The following is a 22,064-nucleotide window of genomic DNA, read 5'->3' on the forward strand; positions in this document are numbered from 1 at the left end:
GCGTACAAAAAGTATTCTCGTAGCTTTGTAAAATTATGCTTAACCACTGACGGCAGATGGACTATTTTGACGACGTCTTTCATACTTTTCAGGGTCTTGAGAGTGGTATTTACTTGGCAGTCAGTGGGACAGTCGCAAAACTCCCGGTTTTCACCCAAAATATCTTAAATTGTGTTCTGAAGACGAGTGTAGCTTTTACGGGTTTGTAACGATATGGGGGTAAGTGATTAATGACAAAATTTTCATTTTGGGGTGGAGTAACCCTTTAAGTCATTTCACTCTGTAACCATATTAGAACACCGCGCGAAACAAATCACTTTGAATGGTGAAACCTCACATTCTCCAAAACTGTTTGGCGAACGTAAGATTAAATTTAATATTTGAAATCACCAATAAATTCTAACAACAACTGTCTCATAATGTTGTTTCTTTATACACTCCCAGAAAAAAAGGTATGGATTCACTGGGGCGGAATGTTTTTTGTGTCATAATGCTTCCTCCGTTTTCTGATACAACCGTATGTGTCAGACTAGACGTGTCAATAAGTTCTTTGCTGACTGGCTTGTGCGACAATGCCTCATCCAAATTTTCATGCAAATAACGTTCGTTTGCGGGAATCGCATCACCCGGTCTATTCACCTCTTTGTATTGACTTCGTATGTAATCTACATGCTCAAATAATTAAATTCGCTTTTGGTGTGCACATACCATAATGGTGTGTTTACACCAAACTCGCACTACTATATAGCACTACAACTAATTTTAATTGTTTTCTATGCTCCAGATACCTATATCATAAATTTTGGCCTACAATAATGTTTTCTCCCATATTCTGGACATGATAAAGCTCTTAGCTGATTGGCTTGCGCTAAAACGCATCATGTGAATTTTCCGCTCCAGTTGAAATTTTTCAACTTGCGCAGGTTGAGGTGAATATCACGTCGCCCGGTGCAAATTAGCCTCTATTCACGTCTTTAAATGGACTTTTCTTCTTTACTTAAAGCACAAAAAAAAAAAAACATGAATGAACATCAGAACGTATTTCATTTCAACTGCGGAAGACGTCAAAAACACAATGTTTCAAGTTTAAGTCCACCAAAGTCAATCTAAGCTCCTGTCTGATTTGCGTGTCGGGCATAATGGCGGATTCGGCCTTATGATTGGTCAGATTGCCTGTCAATCAAATTGTTTCCGAAGGGTCATTTGGGCAGGTTTCATTGGTAAAACCTTGCAACCCTGCCTCTGAACATTATCATATCATTAGGTATCAGTCACACCATAAAACTGCATTTGATAAGCTTGTAAAAAGTTTTGTTGAAACAGGACTTCGGACTGTTCTGTCACATTTGCTGTGCCTGCATCTTTCACAATCAACCAGAACTATTATTGTGCAAACCCACTGAAAACTCAGTGTTCTCTTTAAGCAAAGGGACTCGAGTATTGGTCATTCATTAGCACCAACAGTATACTGTATATTTACTTTTTAGCAACAAAACTGTTACATCTTTGATAGTGAGATGTTTTATTTATTTATTTATTTATTTACTTACTTACTTGGCAACCTTTTTCATTAACAGATAGAGAATAAAAATTGCCCATTCCAGCTGTCATGAAAACTGACCTCTCTTTCAGAATATCAGTAAGACCAAATAAATAAGCTTTGTATTTATCCAGCAGTGTCTTCATTCTTTTCTCATAAGGGTTCAAAACTCCAGTCTTACAGTATAATTTAGTGTCCTGTTCTTTAGGTTGGTCCCACTCATATTTCCCTTGATTTTTCTTCTCTTTCTACACTCAGGGTAGATCCAGCATGCCATGTTCTTGTAGAGCAACTTCATTTCTTTCGTACACTTCTTCTATTGCTTTCACTACCCTGTTCAGCACCACAGTAGCTTCTGCCTGCGTCTCCACACACACCAACTGGTAGAAATAAGGTCGTTCAGGCATAGCAAGAAAAGCCAGTTCCGCTGCTTTCCGTACCCACCAGCTGTGATGGCGGGCCAGTGTGCGCTGATAAGTCTCTTTGCAGAGGTCAGAAGGCCTTCGCAGATGCTCTCCTTCAGTTGCATCCTTCCCCAGTTCCTCCAGGAAGCTTTGGAGCCAGAGCAGAGCACGATGCAAGCGCAACAGAGTCCTGCAGCCTGAGTTTGTATGCTTGTGGAAGTCCACCAAATCGTTATCCAGCTCCCATTTAATCATAGACCGGCTAGAAGTGTAACCAAATGAGAGTCTATGATTCATCTTTGAGTAGTTTGAAGATCTGTCATGAGATATCATTAAGACTGGATCGCTTTGCTGAGGCATTATTTTTCTGTCTTTCATTTTTTTCTCTGCCTCTTTCTCTGCTTTTTGGGCAAGGTCACGGATGATGCTGGTTTTCGACTCAATTTCTTGGGAAATTATCCCCACCATTGGCCCCAATGCTTCCAAAAACCTTAAATGCACAGAAGAAAGAAGATATATTTTGAATGTGTATGTTTCTACTTATATATATATATATGGGTGATTCTACAATTGGAGAAACATTTGGCATTTAAGAAAGTTAAGAAGAAAAACTGTTCATTTACATATTTTTTTCTCAGTATCTTATTGAAAACATTACATTTGAATAATTTAGTGCTTGCTAAACACAAGTTACTTCCTTTTTTACTTTTAATGAATAAACAGATGTCTTTATGGTATTGTTTGTCAACTCTGTTACGGACAAATTAGGCAGTGTGTACAAATAACAATAAATCATAACAGAAAACAAAATCCTTTCATTAGACAAACAGTCTTTATATTCCAGCACTTGAAACTGAAAAAGTATTTCACCTATGCTTACCTTAAAAAAAACAAACAAACAAACAAAATGATGTCTTTACAGAACCATCAACTTGGAGCAAATATTTTTCATCTGTAAATGTATTCAATAATATATCCAGTAAAAAAAAAAAAAAAAAGTTGTTGAAACATAAGGGTGCAAAAATAAATAAATAATGTTTATGAGATTTTAAAGAAAAAATTTAATGTTTTTGGTTCATAAACAGAAAAAATAATGACATCGGAAAAATGCACCTGCAATTATAGATTTACTCATATATATACATATATATATATATATATATATATATATATATATATATATAATCAGAGAATCACTGTTTTCAGATTTGACAGGTCAGTTGGCATTCTAGTACATATATACAGTTTAAGCACACTTGGACTTTTCACTGTTTGCATCAGTCTGCTTCTCTGTGTTTGCATGTTCAAAATAAACAATCAGTCTCTGCATTACTGATGACGATTTTACAGCTTTTGCATCCTAATATGCCTATTTCCCTATAAACAGTAATGAACATAGTTTCTGAATTCATAGTCTTCATAAAAAATAACGTGAAAAGTAGAGATGCGTAGCTAGTAACTCTCTAGGCTACATTCACACTGTCAGTTTTTGGGACTGACAACCCCATTTGCTTACAGGTGTGAGTCTCGAAATGTCCCTTTCACACAACGGGAGTCCAGCCCCTATTCCTTACTAGTAACCATAGCAACAGTGACCAAAGTCATGTAAAAGATGTCCATAAAACTGACATCCATAAAACTGAAAGTTCTCCATCAATGTAAGTCACCGAAACAACACATGAAAGCATGCAATGGTAGACGCGCATTTGTGCGGCAGAACGGCTTTCTCTGGCACTGAATGACTTGACGGACAACTAGTTGTCCAGTCCTGTTTTGTTCACACAGCGTGTGTGTTCCGAGAATGCCGTTGTGAGTCCTGAAAATTTGCGGGTGTGAGTTTGGTTATACAATGCGGTTATCACACCTGTACAAACCGTATTGTCTGTGAACCTAACTGTATTAAGGACTCAAATACAGTACTGACAACCATATTCTGCTGCTGTGTGAACGTGGCCTTTGTAAATTACACCGATACGCCACTAGGACAAGTCTGTCTTTTTAGTGATGTTCAGAGATGCACAATGGTTTACTCTTGCTTTGTCTTTGGCTGGAATTATATTTGTTGTTAGAATGAAATACACTAACTACCTGCAATACTGGGTCCAAAATAATAAGTTAGTCCATATTAATGACTTGTTGTCTGAAGTGTAAAAAAGCAATATCACACCCACGGCCTCTTGCTGTACTCTTGCTCTACTTTATATTTCAATATGGAAGTACGCCGTTTTTTTGTGAAAGTCTTCTGTTTCATTAGCTGCAGTAGGGGAAATAACAAGAAGGATAACAGTGCAGAAAACAGTAAAACTATTTGCACTACAAACCAGTGTGTTCATAATTAAGATAATACATTAAAATAATATGATACACCAGTTTGCAATATTAAGCAGCAAAAGAGTTGGAAGCGAATGACAATGGAAACAAAGACACATTCAATTTACAAACAGCTGCTGCCATTCTTAGGGGAAACATAAGATGAATGTGGCATATTTAGCTTGCTATCCACAAGTTTCCTACGCCTCATGAGCCCTTGCGTCAAAAGTGGGAGCGTCTTCCGGTTCGTAGTAAACAAGTGGGAGGTGACACTCATTCATTCAACAGTTGACAGAAGTGATGGGCAAATAAAGCCTCGTGAAGCACTGACATTTTCCTCTGACTGTTTCGGGAAAAGATTCAAAGCTTCGAGTGTGTCAAAAACAACACGATCTGGTGGTTAGTAAAAAATTAAAGGAACCAAAAGCCTTTGAAAGAAACACCACTGGATGAAACATTCACCACACATTCCACAGATCGACTCATGTTACGTGCACAAATGTAAGTCTAACAGTGTGCATGTTTGTTTGTTGAATTTCTGTCTCTGATAAATTCATCTGCCAATTAAATTGTGGCATTAAATGCTAGTACGAATATCTATTTGATGTAATAGAAGAATAATGTACACTTGAAGTGCAGTATGGCAAATATTTAATTTTTCCTCCAACAATTTGTATTTTTCACAATACTTGTATGACTGGGTATTTAAAAATATAAATTAATAAGTAAGATCTGGAGGTTCAAACCAACACACAAATTGAATCGCGTATGGGACTGCAGAGAAAGTGAGGCTTTGTTTGTCACTGATTTTTGTGATTTCTACGTTAACAACACAAGCCTTGAATCGAGGCTTCATCTGGCACACCCCTTAACACAAGCTCTGATGCCTCGGTTCAAACATCACATTACTAGTTAATAGACATTCAAGATTTAACGATCTAAACTTGCTAAAGATGTGAGAGCACAGCTTCGAACAGCACATGTTGTCCCTGAGCACCGTAACGACATCTCTCATAAAGGTTTGCAACTTTACAAAGAGAACAAAGATCCGAAAAACACTTATCCTCTTGCTAATTAGCACACAAAATACCATTGGTATAACACTACTGCCGCCTCACCGGAAGCTGTTCCCACGTTCTTTTTTACAGTAGCGCCCCTCGGAAACAGGTGGTGTCAATGACGTGCGTTAACTTACTTGATAAGTTCATCCCAGCTTGCCAGGTATGGCTTTAGCAGTACATCATTGGTAGAAACGGGTGCTGCCTGCAGGTGAGCTAGCAAATCAGCAACTTGAAACCTCTGGCCAGGACACACCTTCAATGGAGCCACATCATCATCTGAACTATTAACTTTAATAAAAGACAGAACCTGAGGAAACGACAAGAGATGGAAAAGTGAGGGCAGATTTCTGAGGAGGGTGATGCCATAAAATGCATGGGCAAAGTTCCTGTTAGCATGGGCAGAGTGAAGCTCTGTGGCTGCGTAGATTGAAAATGGTAAAGGATAAATAGGATTTTTCTCTGTATAATGGAGCCCACGAGTTTGAAGCCAAACGACTGGTTATTTTCTAAAAAAAAAATTACAATTTTTACAATCTTTTTACTTTTTTTGTTCTTTTAGTGCTCATCTTGTTTAGCTCTGTCCCTCGTTCAAGTTAGGGTATGTTGAAAAATTCCTATCTAATTTTCTCCTCCAACTGTAAACTCGTTCTACGTTGCTGCAGAAGTACCGACCCAGTGTTTACAAAGTTAACATGTAAAGAAGGTCTAACGCCATTTACAAAAAGGTAAAACAGCAAATCCTATAAGCCCCCACTAATTTTGTTTTTTATCACTCTTACCTTGTTTTTTATATTATAAAACTTCGAACAAGTATTCCAGTGGTTCTCCAGGCTCCCATCTACAATGAGAGGCAGAGGATAAGTAATGGGAGAATAAACCATTTTAAACAGGAAGAGAAAAGGAAAAGTAATATACAGTAGTTAAATCACATAATAAAATCATAGTTTTATAAAGAATTTACTCAAAGCCAGTATCATAAATTGATTAGGCTCTCACATAAACCTGCTCAGAAGATCTGTGAGCTGTATTACTGACTTGAGTGAGATAAATCCAGTGTAAATATTTCTCTGAATAGTAAACGACTAGTCAGCTCCAAAATAAACACAAATTCTGTCTTCCTTTACTCTCATGTCATTTCAAACATGTATTATTTACTTTATTTCATGGGAGACAAATTTTGAATAATTTTTGCTGAGATTATTAAACCAGTAGTAAATGATTCAGATTCTTGAATGACCCTTATGAAAATTAACCATGGTTTGACTACAAATAAAACCAAAAAACCCATGGTTAACATAGGTAAAAAACAGTAACCACAAATTAACCATGGTCTTGCTACACTAACCATAGTTTAACCATGGTATTTGTAGTAAAACTATGGTTATACAAATAGTAATCAAAGCACCAAAAAAACACGGTAATTGCACTTTTACTATAATAAAACCATGGTTAATTTTCATAAGGAGAATCTGAAACCGAGTCATTATCTGACTCAAAAGAAGCATTTCGCATTTGTTCATGAATAAGATTCAGACACTAGTTCTCTCATGAACTCTATATAAACTATAAAGTCTATTTAAGATCCGAATTCAGGTAAAATGACCGTTCAGCATATTTACATGTTTATTGCCTTGATAGTGATGGTCAGTCACAGTAACTGAGGTAGCGATGGACACGAAAGTATTACCAAAACAGATATTGTGGTGATTAACTGATTTACAAGCTTAATTAAAATAGAAACAACAAAACATCATCTCAAAAAAAATCTACTAATCTGACCCCACAGCAAACAGAAAAACTGGCCTAGTCAACGCGTACATTAACCAAATATATTACATTCAGCCTGTTAAAGGACAATTCAGAAAGAATTGGCAAAACTTACGTAGCCACATGGAGCCAAGCAAAAGGAGGATGAAGACGATGGCAACACAAGCCCTGCATTTGACTCCCATAATGATCCACTTTCCTCCTCCTTGTTGTGTCTCCTCAGGCGGCCCCGCTTTCCTTCTTAGTCTATGCGCTCCCACTCTCTCTCCTGAGCATCTCTACACCACTGTGCCCAGTACCTTTCTTCTCTTACACAGTGTGTTTGTAAAGTTTTTGATTGGGTTTCGATCTTCACTCGACCACAAATTGGCAAGCGAATCCCTGCCCTCATGTGTTCACACTACTGTACAGACACAGTTTGTAACTTCTTGTTTTGTTCTACTCTGCTCCTTCTGTATCCTCAGGTTAGTCCGCTGGTCTACCTTATGCTAAGATTTTTTCATTATGTTGTTTTCTTTCTTTCTTCTCTTGTCCTGTTCTGTCTTGTCAGTTTCCAGTGATGTTGCACAATCTAAAAGTCCATAGATTAGTCATGAACAACAAATCACTCCTTATTAGGCAAGCCCTATGCAACCTGTAATAACCTTTACTCAGACGCACACACTTGTACAACACATGTCACAAATAAATAGTGAAGTCCTGGAATCCACAAGGGAAGGTCCAAGTTTTATTTACCCAACACGTGCATCTCTGAGTGATAAAGAAAAAAATTTTCAACAGGAGATAACTACTGTTTGAAATATGCAAATTCCCCATTCAAATGTCGAATTCAAATGCGTCTTATTCAAATGCTGAATTTGAATTCTGGTTAGGCAACTAAATAATGTTGGTATGTTTTCTTCTTTAATTACCTTAGTATTTATTATATTTATAACTTTTAAAAAGAGACCATCATGTCTGTATATTCAAATTGGGTGAATTTAATGACAAGGCCAATCCTAATCAAGTCAACACTGGACAGGCACTGTGACCTGAAATGTCAGTGAGCACCTTAAAAAAGCTGTCATGCCCTAAAAACCCATGGTTTGAAAGCTGATGAATTTCAATGCCCCAGTTTGGCAGAGTAAGTATGGCTGTAGGCATTAGCAGTTTGTCTCAGTGTCACTATATTTAGGCCCAACTGCTGATTTATAGACATCTGTTCATTTACACAAAAGCAATCACAGGTGCTTATCAAGGGTGACATTATCTGAAGGCTATCGTTAACTCATACAAACACACGCTACAGGTTACTGATTATTAATGTAATTTTCGGCCTCATCATAACCAATAAAAAACTCTTTGTTGAAGCCACATAAAAGATACGGTCATCAATCTTACAATAAATAATATAGCACATTGGACTGTGCTCTTTCTCATTGATTCTCTACATTGGACATTGGATTCCCAACATTGTTTGGGAGATTCTGTAATCTAAACAAGACTTTTTCCAATCTCCAAAGTAAGATACAATCAATTCAAGAACCTTATACAGCAGTGGCTTTAACCAGGGACCAGGGTTGCCAGGTCTTCCTAACAAAACTAGCGCAATGGCCGTAGTCCAAATATCAAAACTCAAAATTTGCCACCCTGATATGTAAAATACATATATTACAGTCACTGTTATGCATTATATACAATTTCAAATACCAAAAAATAGATAAACAAATAGTTTGTTTTCATAAAGAAGCTCAACGGCTCCCTACCAGTTTTTCACAAAACTTAGCATCTACCACAGTTTTATCTCTGGTAGAATATAAAATAATTCATCACAAGCATTTCAGTCAAAAATAATTTATGCAATATGTCAAACTTTTAACACACGGAAAATCCACAGACTTGGCAACCATACCCATTAGGTGGTCTCAGCAAATTTTTCAAAGGGAATGCAGGACAGTTTTAAAGATTTTAATTTAATGAATTATCATTAATATATTCAAGTAATTTAATGATAAATTGAAATGCTAAATACTGAAATAAATTTCTTCTAAAAATATATTGTTTTAATTTAAAAGAACACAGGTTCTTAACATTAGTTTTTTTTTTTTTTTTTACAAATTATATGTTTAATTTAATACATCAATAATCTTTTACAAAAAAAAGTAGAACCACAGCTACACAGTTACAAGTTGTTCTTCCTGTACCTATCCAACTATCCACCTCCGTAAGAAAGGGCACGGCCATTTGTAAATTTTATAGGTCTGGTTTCCGGTCTCATCCGCGTCCAGCTATTTTTAGCTGTACAAAACTGCTCGTTTTGCTGCTTGATATTGTAAATTGGTGTGTCTTACCATGTTATTTGAATGTATCTTAATTTTGAACACACTGGTTTGTAGCGCAAACAGTTTTACCGAATACTGCACATTGTTATTCTTCCCATTAATTCCCTATAGCAGATAATGAAACAGACGTCTCACCCATACTGTAGGCTTACTTCCACGTTGAAGAAAAAGCTGGATAGTGCTGTAAAGAACCATTGAAGCACTTTTATTTTAGAGTGTAGCTCCCCCAACTGGACAGTAAAAAAAACTTTTCACTTCATTAAAAATAATAAATGAGGAAGTTGAGGGATGCAAACCTTATCATTCTCCAAAATTCGTGCAGGAGGCTATTCAACAAACCAGAATGTTTGCTACATACTCAGAGGTGAAATTAATCTGTTCTGTAGACTCAAGATTTATTTTATTTTGGTAAGATACGTGGAAAATAAAGACACAAAGTCACTGCTAATGACATTTTTGACGTTTTCATTTGCATGACGTTTCCTGGATGTGGGGTTTCCGATTACCCACATGGAACACGGTTCAATTTCAGGTCATATTAATAGTACACAAAAGGAGACAGGAATTCATGATCCGGTAAGCCCACCGACAAGCTTTGCAATCCAGTGACACTTAAGCCCATGTACCATATACCACTTAAGCCCAGTGTCCAGCAACTGGCAAAGCAATCCATTTATGCTATTTGGCTCATACAGAATGTAAACAAAACAAAAATGCATGAAATAAACAACAAATCTGTGTCATAATCTAATTTAAGAGACTGACATCGAAGAGACTGTCCTCTCCTGCAGTGCATAAGATTACTGAAAAATCCTATAGATCATGGTGCCTATTTTATTCAAAATGTTCTCTTTGATCTGCAGCCATGCTTTAAAACCAACGTATAGTGTCAGTTATCACAGTATGTGCTAGACTTCATAAATCATTTAAAACCTGTCATGCTGAACCGTTTTGTACATGATATCACCTCTCAGGCGTCGCTCATAACTCACAGTTATGAACGTTTGACCTGCTGGGAACAAAAAGAAACTTTAACAGTTGTCTTTGCTACATTATCTTTCACACACAAGCATGCATTTAACACCACATTATTGACTTTTATTTGTTTTTCAACTGAGTTATATGTTCTATCCCTTACCATGAAAGCCAGTTTTATTGGATTTTTATATTTTCATAAAGACATTAGTGTGTTTACTAAGCTGGATTCTTCATGAGTACTGTTGGCTACAAGTGTAGGGGATTTTAGGTTTTACTATCCTTGTGAGAACCTGTCCAGAAGGCATTTGGTCCCAATATACGCTGGAAGACAAAAAAAAAAAGGTCCTAATTTTCCACCAGGACATTATCTGTTAAGTTTACAGACACTTCCTTTAAAAGTGCAATGTGAAGTTCAAAATACAAGCAAAACACCTGTGAAAAATTAATATGGAAAATTAATTTACATTGCACATAGTACATTGGGCCCTATTTTTCAGTTTTATAGAGTGTATAACCAAATAATCTAATCACACCCTTTACTCTAACCCCTGTATTTACCTTGTTCCAGGGAGATACGCAGCAGAGCACAATGTCCAGACAGACACTGGTTATTTATACCCATGTTCATGGGAGACATCAACACTATGGCCCTTCAGCCGGCCCCTCCTGTACACCTGTTAACATGCTTATTTCTTCAGACTGCAACACAATTCCCTGAGGGTGAACAACACTATCAATAACCGTTATGCTTATCGGTATTAATCCATTATGATACTCGTAGAAATGCACGACCGTCACCATCATCACGGAGAGTGAGTGGAGTGGAACCAAAGTCTTGCGATTGGCACCTGAAATTGACGCTTCTGTCAGCATGTTTTGGCTCTATTCATAGTATCTGAGGTCACTTTCAGTAATACTAGAGTAGTAACCTACATAATCTGCATCATTGTCGCGTATTAGGAGCATAATGATATTGGCGATTAGTGAATGTGACTTTAAGAGCAGCGCTGTAACTCGAGCCTCGTGCAGTGACAGCTGTAGCGGTGAGGGGAAGCGAGAGCTCGGTTACTGACCACTCGAAAATAACGTGTCCGTCTCTTTGTTAACAACTTTCAAGACGGACTTTTGGCGACCATGGCCATGGCCGACCTGTTCGGCAGGACGTGTATACTTGCGTTTGCGCTGGTGGCCACTGTTTTACAAGGTACGTGCTCTTGTGTATGTCTTAACTGATTGACTGACTCGGCTCTTCTTCTTTAACACACTTGCTACCGCACTATAACCGCAGGCAGCTTTAAGTGTTACTTAATTGTGTCATTTTTCTAAAAATCTTTTTAGATTGTGGACATTTTAATATAGGCTAGATGTGGAAGCTGTTATAAACATTTACAATGTGTTTAAGGGTAACTGCAAATGTATTGGGTTCACAGTGCTGAGTCAGTAAAGTTTTAAATGGCTATATATTATGAATATTTCATTATGATTTTCAACTGTGGGCCTTTCAATACTTTGTCATAAAATCTCTATGCTCTATGCTTTAATTCAGTTTGTCAACTAACTGTTTTAAACTGATTTCTGTCTTTTACTTTGCAGTCAGTGCAAATGAGGAGTCACAGTTAATCGCAGATAAGTTTAAGAACTACAATAAAAATATTCGACCGGCAAGACACCCTAATGAAAAAGTGAAGGTTCAGGTCAAGTTAACCCTCACCAACCTCATCTCCTTGGTAATTTATCCACCTAAGAGCTAAGAGTAACTAGTACTGAGATTTTTAGTAATCAAATGTAGGGCTAAATGGGCCAGTCTACAGAACTGGTCCAAAGGAAATGTCTTGGGAAAAAAAAAGTATTTTTCTAAAAAAAAATTGTATGTATGCAATTTGTATAATATGCAAGGTATGCATTTCTAGTAATTGTGCAGTTAATTCTCATATTGTATTTTCAGAAAGTTTTGGAACATTTTTCCTCTCCCCAAATTTGTCACTACCAAAACACTGTAATAGTAATTTAATTAGAAGGGTTATATTGACTTAAGATTTTGCTTGCATCTACATTGTAAATATAGATATTTTTAGCTTTTTTATTAACATTTTTTCAGAGGTAAATCAATAACAATTACATTTTAAACAATATTTCAAGTGTAATTTATGAGAATTGTATTTTGAATCCAGTTTTTCTTTGTAAAAGGCAAAAAGTTGATCATACTGATTTCAAAGTTGAACTAAACCACAATGAACCAAATTATCATAATATCTTAGTAATAATTCAGTAGAGTTTTTTTTTTTTTTTTGACAAAACATCCCATGTCTCGATCGTGACAGCACATTTTTGGTAGTGACAGTATGCTTTGGTGGCAACCACATCACATTACAGAATTTGAACTTGCGGACTAAAACACTACTAAAACATACTAAAATACAAAAAAAAAAAATTCATAACTGTAGTAACTTTTTTTTTGAAAATTTCCTGATAAATTTCCATAAATTTAGGGGTGTAGTTAAAATCAGTCTCAGCTAATAGACTAAAACATACACTGTTCTGGTAGTGACATGAAAAATGCGCAACATTTTTGTTGTTGTTGTTGTTGTTTTTACGTAAAGTTTACTAATTTACAAAGAAAATATAAAACTTTTTTTTAAATAATCAAAAAGACACTTTTAAAAACAACAATGGAAGAAAAAAATATTTTAATATCATTTTTAATTTATAAATTTAAGGGTTAGGATTCGGGACAGCCACCTCCCAATTGAAAGTACCCAATAAATGATGATTTTATATATATTAAGCTTGCTAATAATTTAAATATTATTGTGGGTTTCAGTAGATAATAAAAGGATCTTAGTAAACATATAGGATTTGAAAACTTAATTGCTTTTTAAATGTGTTTTTGGTTGTGGGACAACAATTCTGTAGAATGGCACATATGTCACTACATTATCTAAATGTTATAAATACCAGCAAAAATAAATATAACAAATAGCATAAAATTTGTTTTAGAAATTTGTGTGTACAGCATTATAAAAATATGTTTGCACAAATTATTTGAGTAATATTTAGATGGTATTTTACATTTAACATTTGGAAACATTCTCTCCCTGAACAGAATGAAAAAGACGAGACTCTAACTACAAATGTTTGGATTGAGATTGTGAGTATTTTACGTAACCTCCCAAGGGGCCATTTACACAAAATATTTATTTATTTTTTTCTTTCAAAGTTGCAATGTAACAGATCTTTGTTCTGTATTTCAATGTACATCAGAGTGAAACAAGTTATCGACTAAGGAAAAATGTAGAGCTGATACTTGGTTCTGTCCATCAGCTGTTGATTGGATGGAGGCAGATCTGAACGTGATCTTGCATTTAGTTGTTAGAAGGGGGCAGAGTTTAAGTGGACGCCACTAGAGAGAAGTCTAATGTTTTACTGGAACATCAAGTTAAGACATATTGGAGAATTGTTCACAGCAAAATCAATGCATCATGCATTTAGAGAACATTTCATGCTGACTTTTCAAATTTGTCAGAAGTTGAGCTTTTTTTACTTGGCATGGCATTCTAAAAATATTCTGCTCAAGCATAAGACATGAACACACAAGTCAAAGACATCTGTTATGCAGATGTTTACATAGAAAAACAAAAGAAAAGTAGGACAGCAGGATGCAAAAGCTCATTTCGTGTGACGGCCCTTAAGATGCTTCAAAGAAATAATTAACTTGAGCTGTCTGATTGCTCACACATTTAACTAAATCTTTTATTTCAGTATGTCAAATATTTAAAAAAAAATCACGAGAGGTTAAAGAATAGAAATGTCTTTTAGCTCTTTCTCTTATTCCTCTGCATCATCTTTTCTCTTTCATTTTCTTTCTACAATATTTGTTTATTCAGTTCAGTTATAAAATGTCCTAGCTAATGCAGTTCATATTTCATTCTGTACTTCCATACTTTCCTTTTTTCTGTTCTATGTCCTGCTGATTCCTGTTTTCCTTCTATCACGTTTCTGCTCTTTAGCAATGGCACGATTACCGCCTTGCATGGAATACATCTGAGTATCATGGCATTAGTCTGATCCGTGTGCCATACAACACTGTGTGGCTACCAGATATAGTATTGGAAAACAAGTGAGTTAGCAGTAAAAGAGTAAATCTTCTATTTTATTATCTTTGTTACTACAAAAATTGGTGAAAACACCTCTTTTCCACTCTCTTTATAGCATTGATGGCAAGTTTGATGTGGCTTACTACGCTAACGTGCTGATTTCGAGCGATGGCTCCATGTACTGGCTTCCCCCTGCCATCTACCGCAGTACCTGTGCTATTGAGATCACCTATTTCCCTTTCGACTGGCAAAACTGCACACTAGTCTTCAGGTTGGCACAGAGTGAGAGTTGTGTTTAAATGCAAGTCTCATGAATTCATGGAAATTAATGACAAATTTATGGATAACAACTATTTTTAATTTGTGTCATTTTATTTTTAATTTTTTCTTTATTTTTTTTATTATATTTATCTTACACCTGCAGGTCTCAAACATACAGTGCAAATGAAATTGATATGGTATTGGCAGAAGATGCAGATACAGGAAAGCCTATTGAGTGGGTGGACATTGACCCTGAGGCCTTCACAGGTGCCATGTTCACACAGTTTACTATTTATTTTTCACACACGCACTGGTATTCTTATCATTTAGGGCACATTCCATAGGTGTAATGGTTTATAAACTGTATTTTCTATCCCCTTATGCTTAACCTACCCATCACACATAATTTTATGCTATTTTAGATTTTTAAAACTCTTCATTTTGTATAATTTAAAAGCTTGTTTCCTCATGGGGACCTAAAAAAAAGTCCCCACAATGTCAAAATTTACTGGTATTACCATGCTTGTGGGGACATTTGGTCCCATGACGTATTGAATACCATTACACACACACACACACACTTTGGGGTCACCTTTTCAGCAAGGACAGATTAATTTGAGATTCATTTAATTAGATTCATTTAAAAGTGACAGTAAATTTCAATTTCAAATAAATGCTGCTCTTTTGAACCTTCTATGTGTCAAAGATTTAAAAAATCTCATGGTTTCCACTTAAATATTAAGCAGCACAACTATTTTCAATACTTATAATAATCAGAAGTGTTTCTTTAGCAGCAAAGCAGCATATCGGAATAATTTCTGAAGGATCATGTGACACTAAAGACTGGAGTAATGGCTGCTAAGAATTCATCCCATCACAGGGATAAATCTCATTTCAATATAAGTAAAAAAGAAAACAGTTACCCTAATTTTTGATAAGATCCCACAATAATAAATGTTTTTACTGTATTTTCGATCAAATAAATGCAGTCTTGGTTAGCATAAGAAACTATCAACAACAAAAAATCGTAACAATTATAAATTAATCAAAAACAGAGAGAATAGAGAGTAATGTAGTAAAACACATATCAGCAAAACACAATCGGCACATCTCATTCAATACCAAGAGGAAAGTTTACGTCTTTTTCTTCTAATGCTTTCTTTTAATGCTCACATGGTCTCACAGAGAACGGGGAGTGGGCAATAAAGCATCGGCCCGCTCGTAAGCTGACAAACCCACGTTACTCTCCTGATGATCTGGAGTACCAAGAGGTGTATTTCAACCTCATCATCCAGAGAAAACCACTCTTCTATATCATCAACATCATCCTGCCCTGCTCTCTCATCTCCTCTCTGGTTGTTCTGGCCTTTTTTCTACCTGCAAAAGGTGTTTGCGTGTGCATGTGCAGACATTTTGAGGTTAATGATCTGTATGCCTTAAAAAATGTAAGAATTACTCCACTTCCAAAATAAAAAAATCTAGATAATTTACTCCCCTTCATGTCATCCAATATCGCAAAGAAATTATGTTATTTGAGGAAAACATTCCAGGATTTTTCTCCATATAGTGGACTTCAGTGGTGCTCAACGGATTGAAGGTTAAAAATGCAGCTTCAAAGGGCTCAACACGATCCCAGCCGAGGAATAAGGGTCTTATCTAGTGAAACGATTGTCGAAAAACTCACATCTCATTTTCTCCTCCAATTTCAAAATCATCCTACATCGCCGCAGAAGTAGCAACCCAGTGTTTACAAAGTGAACGTGCAAAGAAGATAAAACGCCCAAAAAAAGGTAAAACAGCGATGTACACTCTTAAAAATAAAGGTGCTTTAAAAGGTTCTTCTTTGTGGAACCATTTTTGGTTCCACAAAGAACCACTCAGGCAAAGGTTCTTTAATGAACCATCGCTTTCTTACCATTTTATAATCTGAAGAACCTTCTTGCACCACAAAGAATCTTTTGTGAAACAGAAATGGTCTTCAGATGTTAAAGGTTCTTTATGGAACCGTTTAGACAAAACAGGTTCTTCTATGGCATCGTGAAGAACCTTTATTTTTAAGAGTGTAGGACGACATTGAAGTTGGAGGAGAACATGAAATGGGAGTTTTTCAGTATACTCTGTCTTGAAACGGAGTACGGGTGCGCATTTTAGAGCTAGACAAGACAAGCATTTGTGGTTAAAAAGTGTATAAATATAAGTGTATATATATATATATATATATATTTTTTTTTTTTAAATGACAGATCGTTTTACTAGATAAGACCCTTTGAAGCTGCATTTAAACTGCATTTTTAACCTTCAATCCACTGAGCATCAATGAAGTCCACTATGTGGAGAAAAATCCTAAAATGTTTTCCTCAAAAAACTAAATTTCTTTGTGACTGAAGAAGGAAAGACATGAATATCTTGGATGACATAGGGGTGAGTAAATTATCAAGAAATTTTTATTCTGGAAGTGGAGTAATCCTTTAAGATCCCATTCTCCTTGTCTTAACAGTGTTGATAGTCTCTCTCTGTCATTTCTTCTTTTTCTGTTCACTATGTCTCACTCTTCCTTTCTGTCTCTTCTGTCTCTCAGCTGGAGGGCAGAAGTTGACCGTGTCCATTTCTGTACTCTTGGCTCAGACTGTGTTTCTCTTCCTGATTGCTCAAAAGATTCCAGAAACGTCACTTTCTGTTCCTCTTATTGGCAAGTGAGTGTCACTGTGTGTGAATGTGCAGACAGTTGAATTTTTTGAACCATCTTTTATCAGTCTCACTGGTTTTAATCATCTAATTTCTCTTTTTCTTGATTTTATTTTAGGTATCTAATTTTTGTCATGTGTATGACTACACTGATTGGGACCAACTGCATCATTGTCCTCAACTTCTCCCTCCGTAGTCCTAGTACACACAACATGTCGCACACCATCAGACATGTGCGTTTATGTGTTTTCGTTTTTAAATCTCATAAATGTAATTGCATAGGTTCTGATTCTGTAATCCTTTAACTGTGTTTCTCTTACACTCATTAGATTTTCCTTGAGGTGGTCCCTCGTTTCCTTGGCATGGCCCCATTTCTGGATGAGGAGGAGCCTAGCAGTGGGATGTATGAAATGAGGGAGAGACGGCGCAGTTCTTTTGGACTGATGCAGAGGGCTGAGGAATATGTTTTGAAACAGCCACGCAGTGAGATGATGTTTGATAAACAAAGAGAGAGACATGGACTCATGCGCACAATTGGTAACACAAATTCAAACATTCACCTACCTCAAGCATTCAGAACATATAAAAATATAGTGTTTGTGTATGTCTCCCTCTAGTGGATGAAATTGATGTGAGCAGTACGGCAAACCTTTACAAGAGTCTGGCAAAGACAGCACCAGAAATAAAAGAGTGTGTGGATGCCTGTAACTTCATTGCTGAATCCACTAAGCAGCAAAATGACATTGGATCTGTAAGTAAACGTGTGTATGAGCGTGCATGTTCGTGTAAGTGACATCCTCAGTGCAGTCATCTCTACCCACACACTGTTTTTCCTCCTTCATCTTGTTTTTCTTATGTTATTCTTCTTTTCTTTCTCAGGAGATGGAGAGTTGGGTGCTGATTGGTAAGATGATTGACAAGGTTTGTTTCTGGGCAGCCATCTTGCTATTCTCTGTTGGCACAGTGGCCATCTTCCTCATGGGTCACTACAACCAGGTACCTGAGTACCCATTTTCTTGGGAGAACAAAAAGTATGTACCTGAGTAGAGAAGTCTCCAGAGAAGAAACAAGCAAAGAGACACTCCTTTCTGCTTATCTGACACACAAAATAAATACCAAGACAGGTTTTATAGAGTACAGTAAGCTGCACATGATTTGAACAGGATCGTTCGACTTACAGTAGTACGTGATCTTGTCTTATACTTGAGTCAAGAATGCTCAGATTTTTTACACTAGGGGGATTTTTTACAGAAATGTACATTTTGCTTATATTTATGCAAACTATATTAATTAGTGAAATGATAAGGAATAAATAAGCTAATGATTTCAGCTTATTTCATACCATAGTGGTTCTCCAGTTTATTGTGGCTGCCTTTTGTAATGCCTCAAATCAGGTTATCATATGTAAACAGTATGTGGTACTGTTAACAGTGTGTTACATCAGCCACTTTTTATACAGTGATTTAGTTTTAGTATTATAGAAGTGCATGTTTATTTTTGTTTATTCTATCTCATGTATTTCTTTGTCAAAATGTTATTTTAATTTTGCTTATGCAATTTTGCATTAAGTTTATTATTTGCTTATTATTTACTCTCTCTCTCTTTCTCTACATTACCAGTCAAACATTTTTGGACAGAAAAAGACGTCTCTTCTGCTCACCAAGCCTGCATTTATTTGATCCAAAATACAGCAAAAGAAGTAATATTGTGAAATATTTTACTATTTAAAATAACTATTTCTATTTAAATATATTTTAAAATGTAATTTATTCTTGTGATTTCAAAGCTACATTTTCAGCATCATTACTCCAGTCTTCAGTGTCACATGATCCTTCAGAAATCATTATAATATGCTGTTCAAGAAACATTTATTATTGTTATTATTAATATTTAATATTTTTAATATGATTTAAAATATGTAAAACGGTTTCAGGATTCGTTGATGAATAAAAAGATCCAAATATCAGTATATATGTGAAATAAAAAGCTTTTGTAACAAAAGGGAAGAAATTATAGAAATTAATACTTTTATTTAGCAATGATCATTAAATTGATAAAGCCATTTATAATGTTACAAAAGAGTTATATTTCAAATAAATGCTATTCTTCTGAACTTTCTATTCATCATAGAAACCTGAAAAAAATCTACTCAGCTGTTTTCAACATAATAATAATAATAATAATAATAATAAATGTTTTAAGCAGCAAATTGGAATATTAGAATTATTTCTGAAGGATCACGTGACTGGAGTAATGATGCTAAAAATGCAGCTTTAAAATCACAGGAATAAATTAAATTTTTAAATATATTCAAATAAAAATCAGTTATTGTAAATAGTAAAAATATTTTTACTGTTTTTGCTGTACTTTGGATCAAATAAACAGGCTTGGTGAGCAGAAGAGACTTATTTAAAAAAAAACATTAAAAATCTTACTGTTCAAAAACCTTTGACTGGTAGTCTATATATATATATATATATATATATATATATAGCAGCCACTTTGCAGTGAATAAATGGATTCTTAATTCACACTGTCTTAAAATGTTCAGTGCAAACGCACAAGAAAGAAGTTTGATGTCTGCTTGTAAGATCATTTTTAAATCCTTATTAAGGACTGTTGTGATTTTTCTTTATGCATCTAAGATGGAGAATAAAATAACTATCATATTACAAATAAAAATCTGTTGTTTTTTTTATAAGCTTGACTAAAACTTGGTGAAATGGTAAAAAAAAAAAAAAAAAGTTGTCCCTGGGTGGTAATTTTCAATGGTTCTACAGATTATATAACTACTAATATGTACTATTTAGGTACTAATGATGGCGCTAGTAGCACTGGTTTTACTGAGGCTTCATAGTGGAAGGATAAATAACAATAAACTTAGCATCTTTGTAACAACTCTGACTTTATAGTTTCACAGAGCCTGTTGTTTGATCTAATCAAAGTGATATTTCTGATCAACTTATCATTTCCTGTACTGTTACCAGCCATTGTGCGCTGAATGTGTTAATTTCCTGCCAAACCCTGAGGTTTCTATCGCGTTTGCTTCCTGTGGTCCACGCTCTCTGACTTTCTCCTCTGATGTGGGCTTTATCAGCGTGCTGTTTGAATTTTCATAAAACTGTTGTTTCAACAGTACAGATACTGCTTCAATGCCTCTGACGATTCTGTGATAAAACGCTGCTTATCAGTGCTGCAGCTTCGCGCGTCGCATCTACGTAAATTACGGTGAAGATGTGGAGCCTTTGCGCCAAAGACAAATCCAGGTATATTTGCTTCAGTGAGCCAAAAATTATAGAGAATGTCTGTTATAAAATATTTCCCTAAACTGACCACATTTCTGTATGAGCCAGAAATGACAAGAAAAATGTAGATGCATATGCACTTATGTGTTAATTCTCTGCGGATCATTCTCGGGGCTTTACGGTAGATTTGGCCTCTCAAGTTGCCTACGTTGAATGTTACAGCAAACCTACGCCTTGGGAGTTGTGATGGGGGATAAGTTATCCAGAAGTTTCAGTTTAACTGGGAAATAACAACATACGAAACTACAAGGGGCCAAACAAGAGTTTAAAAGCGACAGTTTCCTTGGTGGTGAGTAATACATTATAAAATCTTGATTAGAAATAGATATTACGATCATGGTGCACTGAAAAATGCGGCTTCACGCACATTTTCAACAGTAATTTGTAAAACGTAACGTTATTTATTACGCTTGTTTTTAGGCACGGTGAAACCTCTTATTGTTCTAAACATCTATACTGTGTTTTAAAACAAAATTTTCCATCTGAGTTTTGTTTTCAAATGGCGAGTAAAAAACGTGTCTCGTAAAAACACGAGACAGGAATGTTAATGTCTTGATACAAAGATCACTGATGCATAAACACCGACTCTGTATCAGAAACGAATGAGCTGTCTATTTGGACAGCATTTGGTGCATGAACGCGTGATGCTCACTAGTTGGGTAGGTCACTAGGTATTGAGACACGGCCACCCTGTTCATTCCCGCATCCTCCGGACTGTTGATGTATTAACAATGCACAACCTCATCCGGGTTACCAGATACTGTAGAAGCAGGTTCGGAGAGATATTATAAAAGGGAAATTGTCGGAGAGAGGTGTGTGCTCACAGGACAGGAAAAAAGACTAGACGTGGTTAGATGTCACTCATGATCACATTCCATAATCACATTCAACCATCATCACATTCTGGGGGGGAAAATATTTCAACAATGTATAAGCCAGGACATCCAGTTGAATATTAGTTCGATTTTTAGTTTTATTCTAATATCTGTAAAACATAATTTAATTCATACTTTTTAAAAATACACATCTGAATATCACTTATTTGACATACCAGTCATGTACAAATGTAATTGTGGTTGCAGCTGTTGTTATCACATCTGATATTGCTTTTCAGGAAATCACAGATTACTGAGTCAAGGCCGCAGTTCCTTCTAGTAGGTCTTTTTAGATGTGGTTTGCACTATCTAGACAAACCAGTTGCTAATTTTAAAATCGTCAAATGCAAACAGCTGGACTTTATCTCAAGAGTGAAATGCACTGTCAAATCATTTTACTCATACACGGGTTTCAGTGGCGGCTACTGGTCTGTCAAATAGGGGAAGCTCATTTTTGGCCTAC

General features: G+C 35.8%; 3 protein-coding genes across 5 annotated transcripts in view; 2 read left to right on the forward strand and 1 right to left on the reverse strand.

The window, feature by feature from the left end:
• Positions 1-1,006: 1,006 nt before the first annotated feature.
• On the reverse strand, positions 1,007-7,734 carry gltpd2b (glycolipid transfer protein domain containing 2b). The gene is made up of 4 exons (XM_051109618.1): positions 7,198-7,734; positions 6,095-6,153; positions 5,450-5,622; positions 1,007-2,434 (listed from the first exon to the last, which is right to left on the reverse strand). The coding sequence occupies exons 1-4, from the start codon at positions 7,265-7,267 to the stop codon at positions 1,795-1,797; spliced, it is 942 nt and encodes a 313-aa protein (XP_050965575.1). The 5' UTR covers positions 7,268-7,734; the 3' UTR covers positions 1,007-1,794.
• Positions 7,735-11,091: 3,357 nt separating this feature from the next.
• chrne (cholinergic receptor, nicotinic, epsilon) lies at positions 11,092-19,455 on the forward strand. Its single transcript, XM_051111039.1, has 12 exons — positions 11,092-11,585; positions 11,975-12,108; positions 13,485-13,529; positions 14,389-14,498; positions 14,591-14,746; positions 14,900-15,003; positions 15,922-16,122; positions 17,315-17,429; positions 17,540-17,654; positions 17,751-17,958; positions 18,039-18,172; positions 18,301-19,455. Exons 1-12 carry the CDS (start codon positions 11,516-11,518, stop codon positions 18,466-18,468), a joined length of 1,560 nt encoding a protein of 519 aa, XP_050966996.1. The 5' UTR covers positions 11,092-11,515; the 3' UTR covers positions 18,469-19,455.
• Positions 19,456-20,476: 1,021 nt separating this feature from the next.
• The window catches only part of pld2 (phospholipase D2), a 33,461-nt gene continuing 31,873 nt past the window's right edge, over positions 20,477-22,064 (forward strand). The window contains exons 1-2 of one of the 3 annotated variants that reach the window (XM_051110295.1): positions 20,477-20,687; positions 20,889-21,015. The gene's annotated coding sequence lies outside the window, so the exon portion shown is untranslated. Of the gene's footprint in view, positions 20,688-20,857; positions 21,016-22,064 lie in introns of those variants that run through there. The other 2 variants (XM_051110296.1, XM_051110294.1) reach the window with 2 other exon arrangements.

The sequence above is a fragment of the Labeo rohita genome, chromosome 5, assembly GCF_022985175.1.
Source record: "Labeo rohita strain BAU-BD-2019 chromosome 5, IGBB_LRoh.1.0, whole genome shotgun sequence".
Lineage (NCBI taxonomy): Eukaryota > Metazoa > Chordata > Actinopteri > Cypriniformes > Cyprinidae > Labeo > Labeo rohita.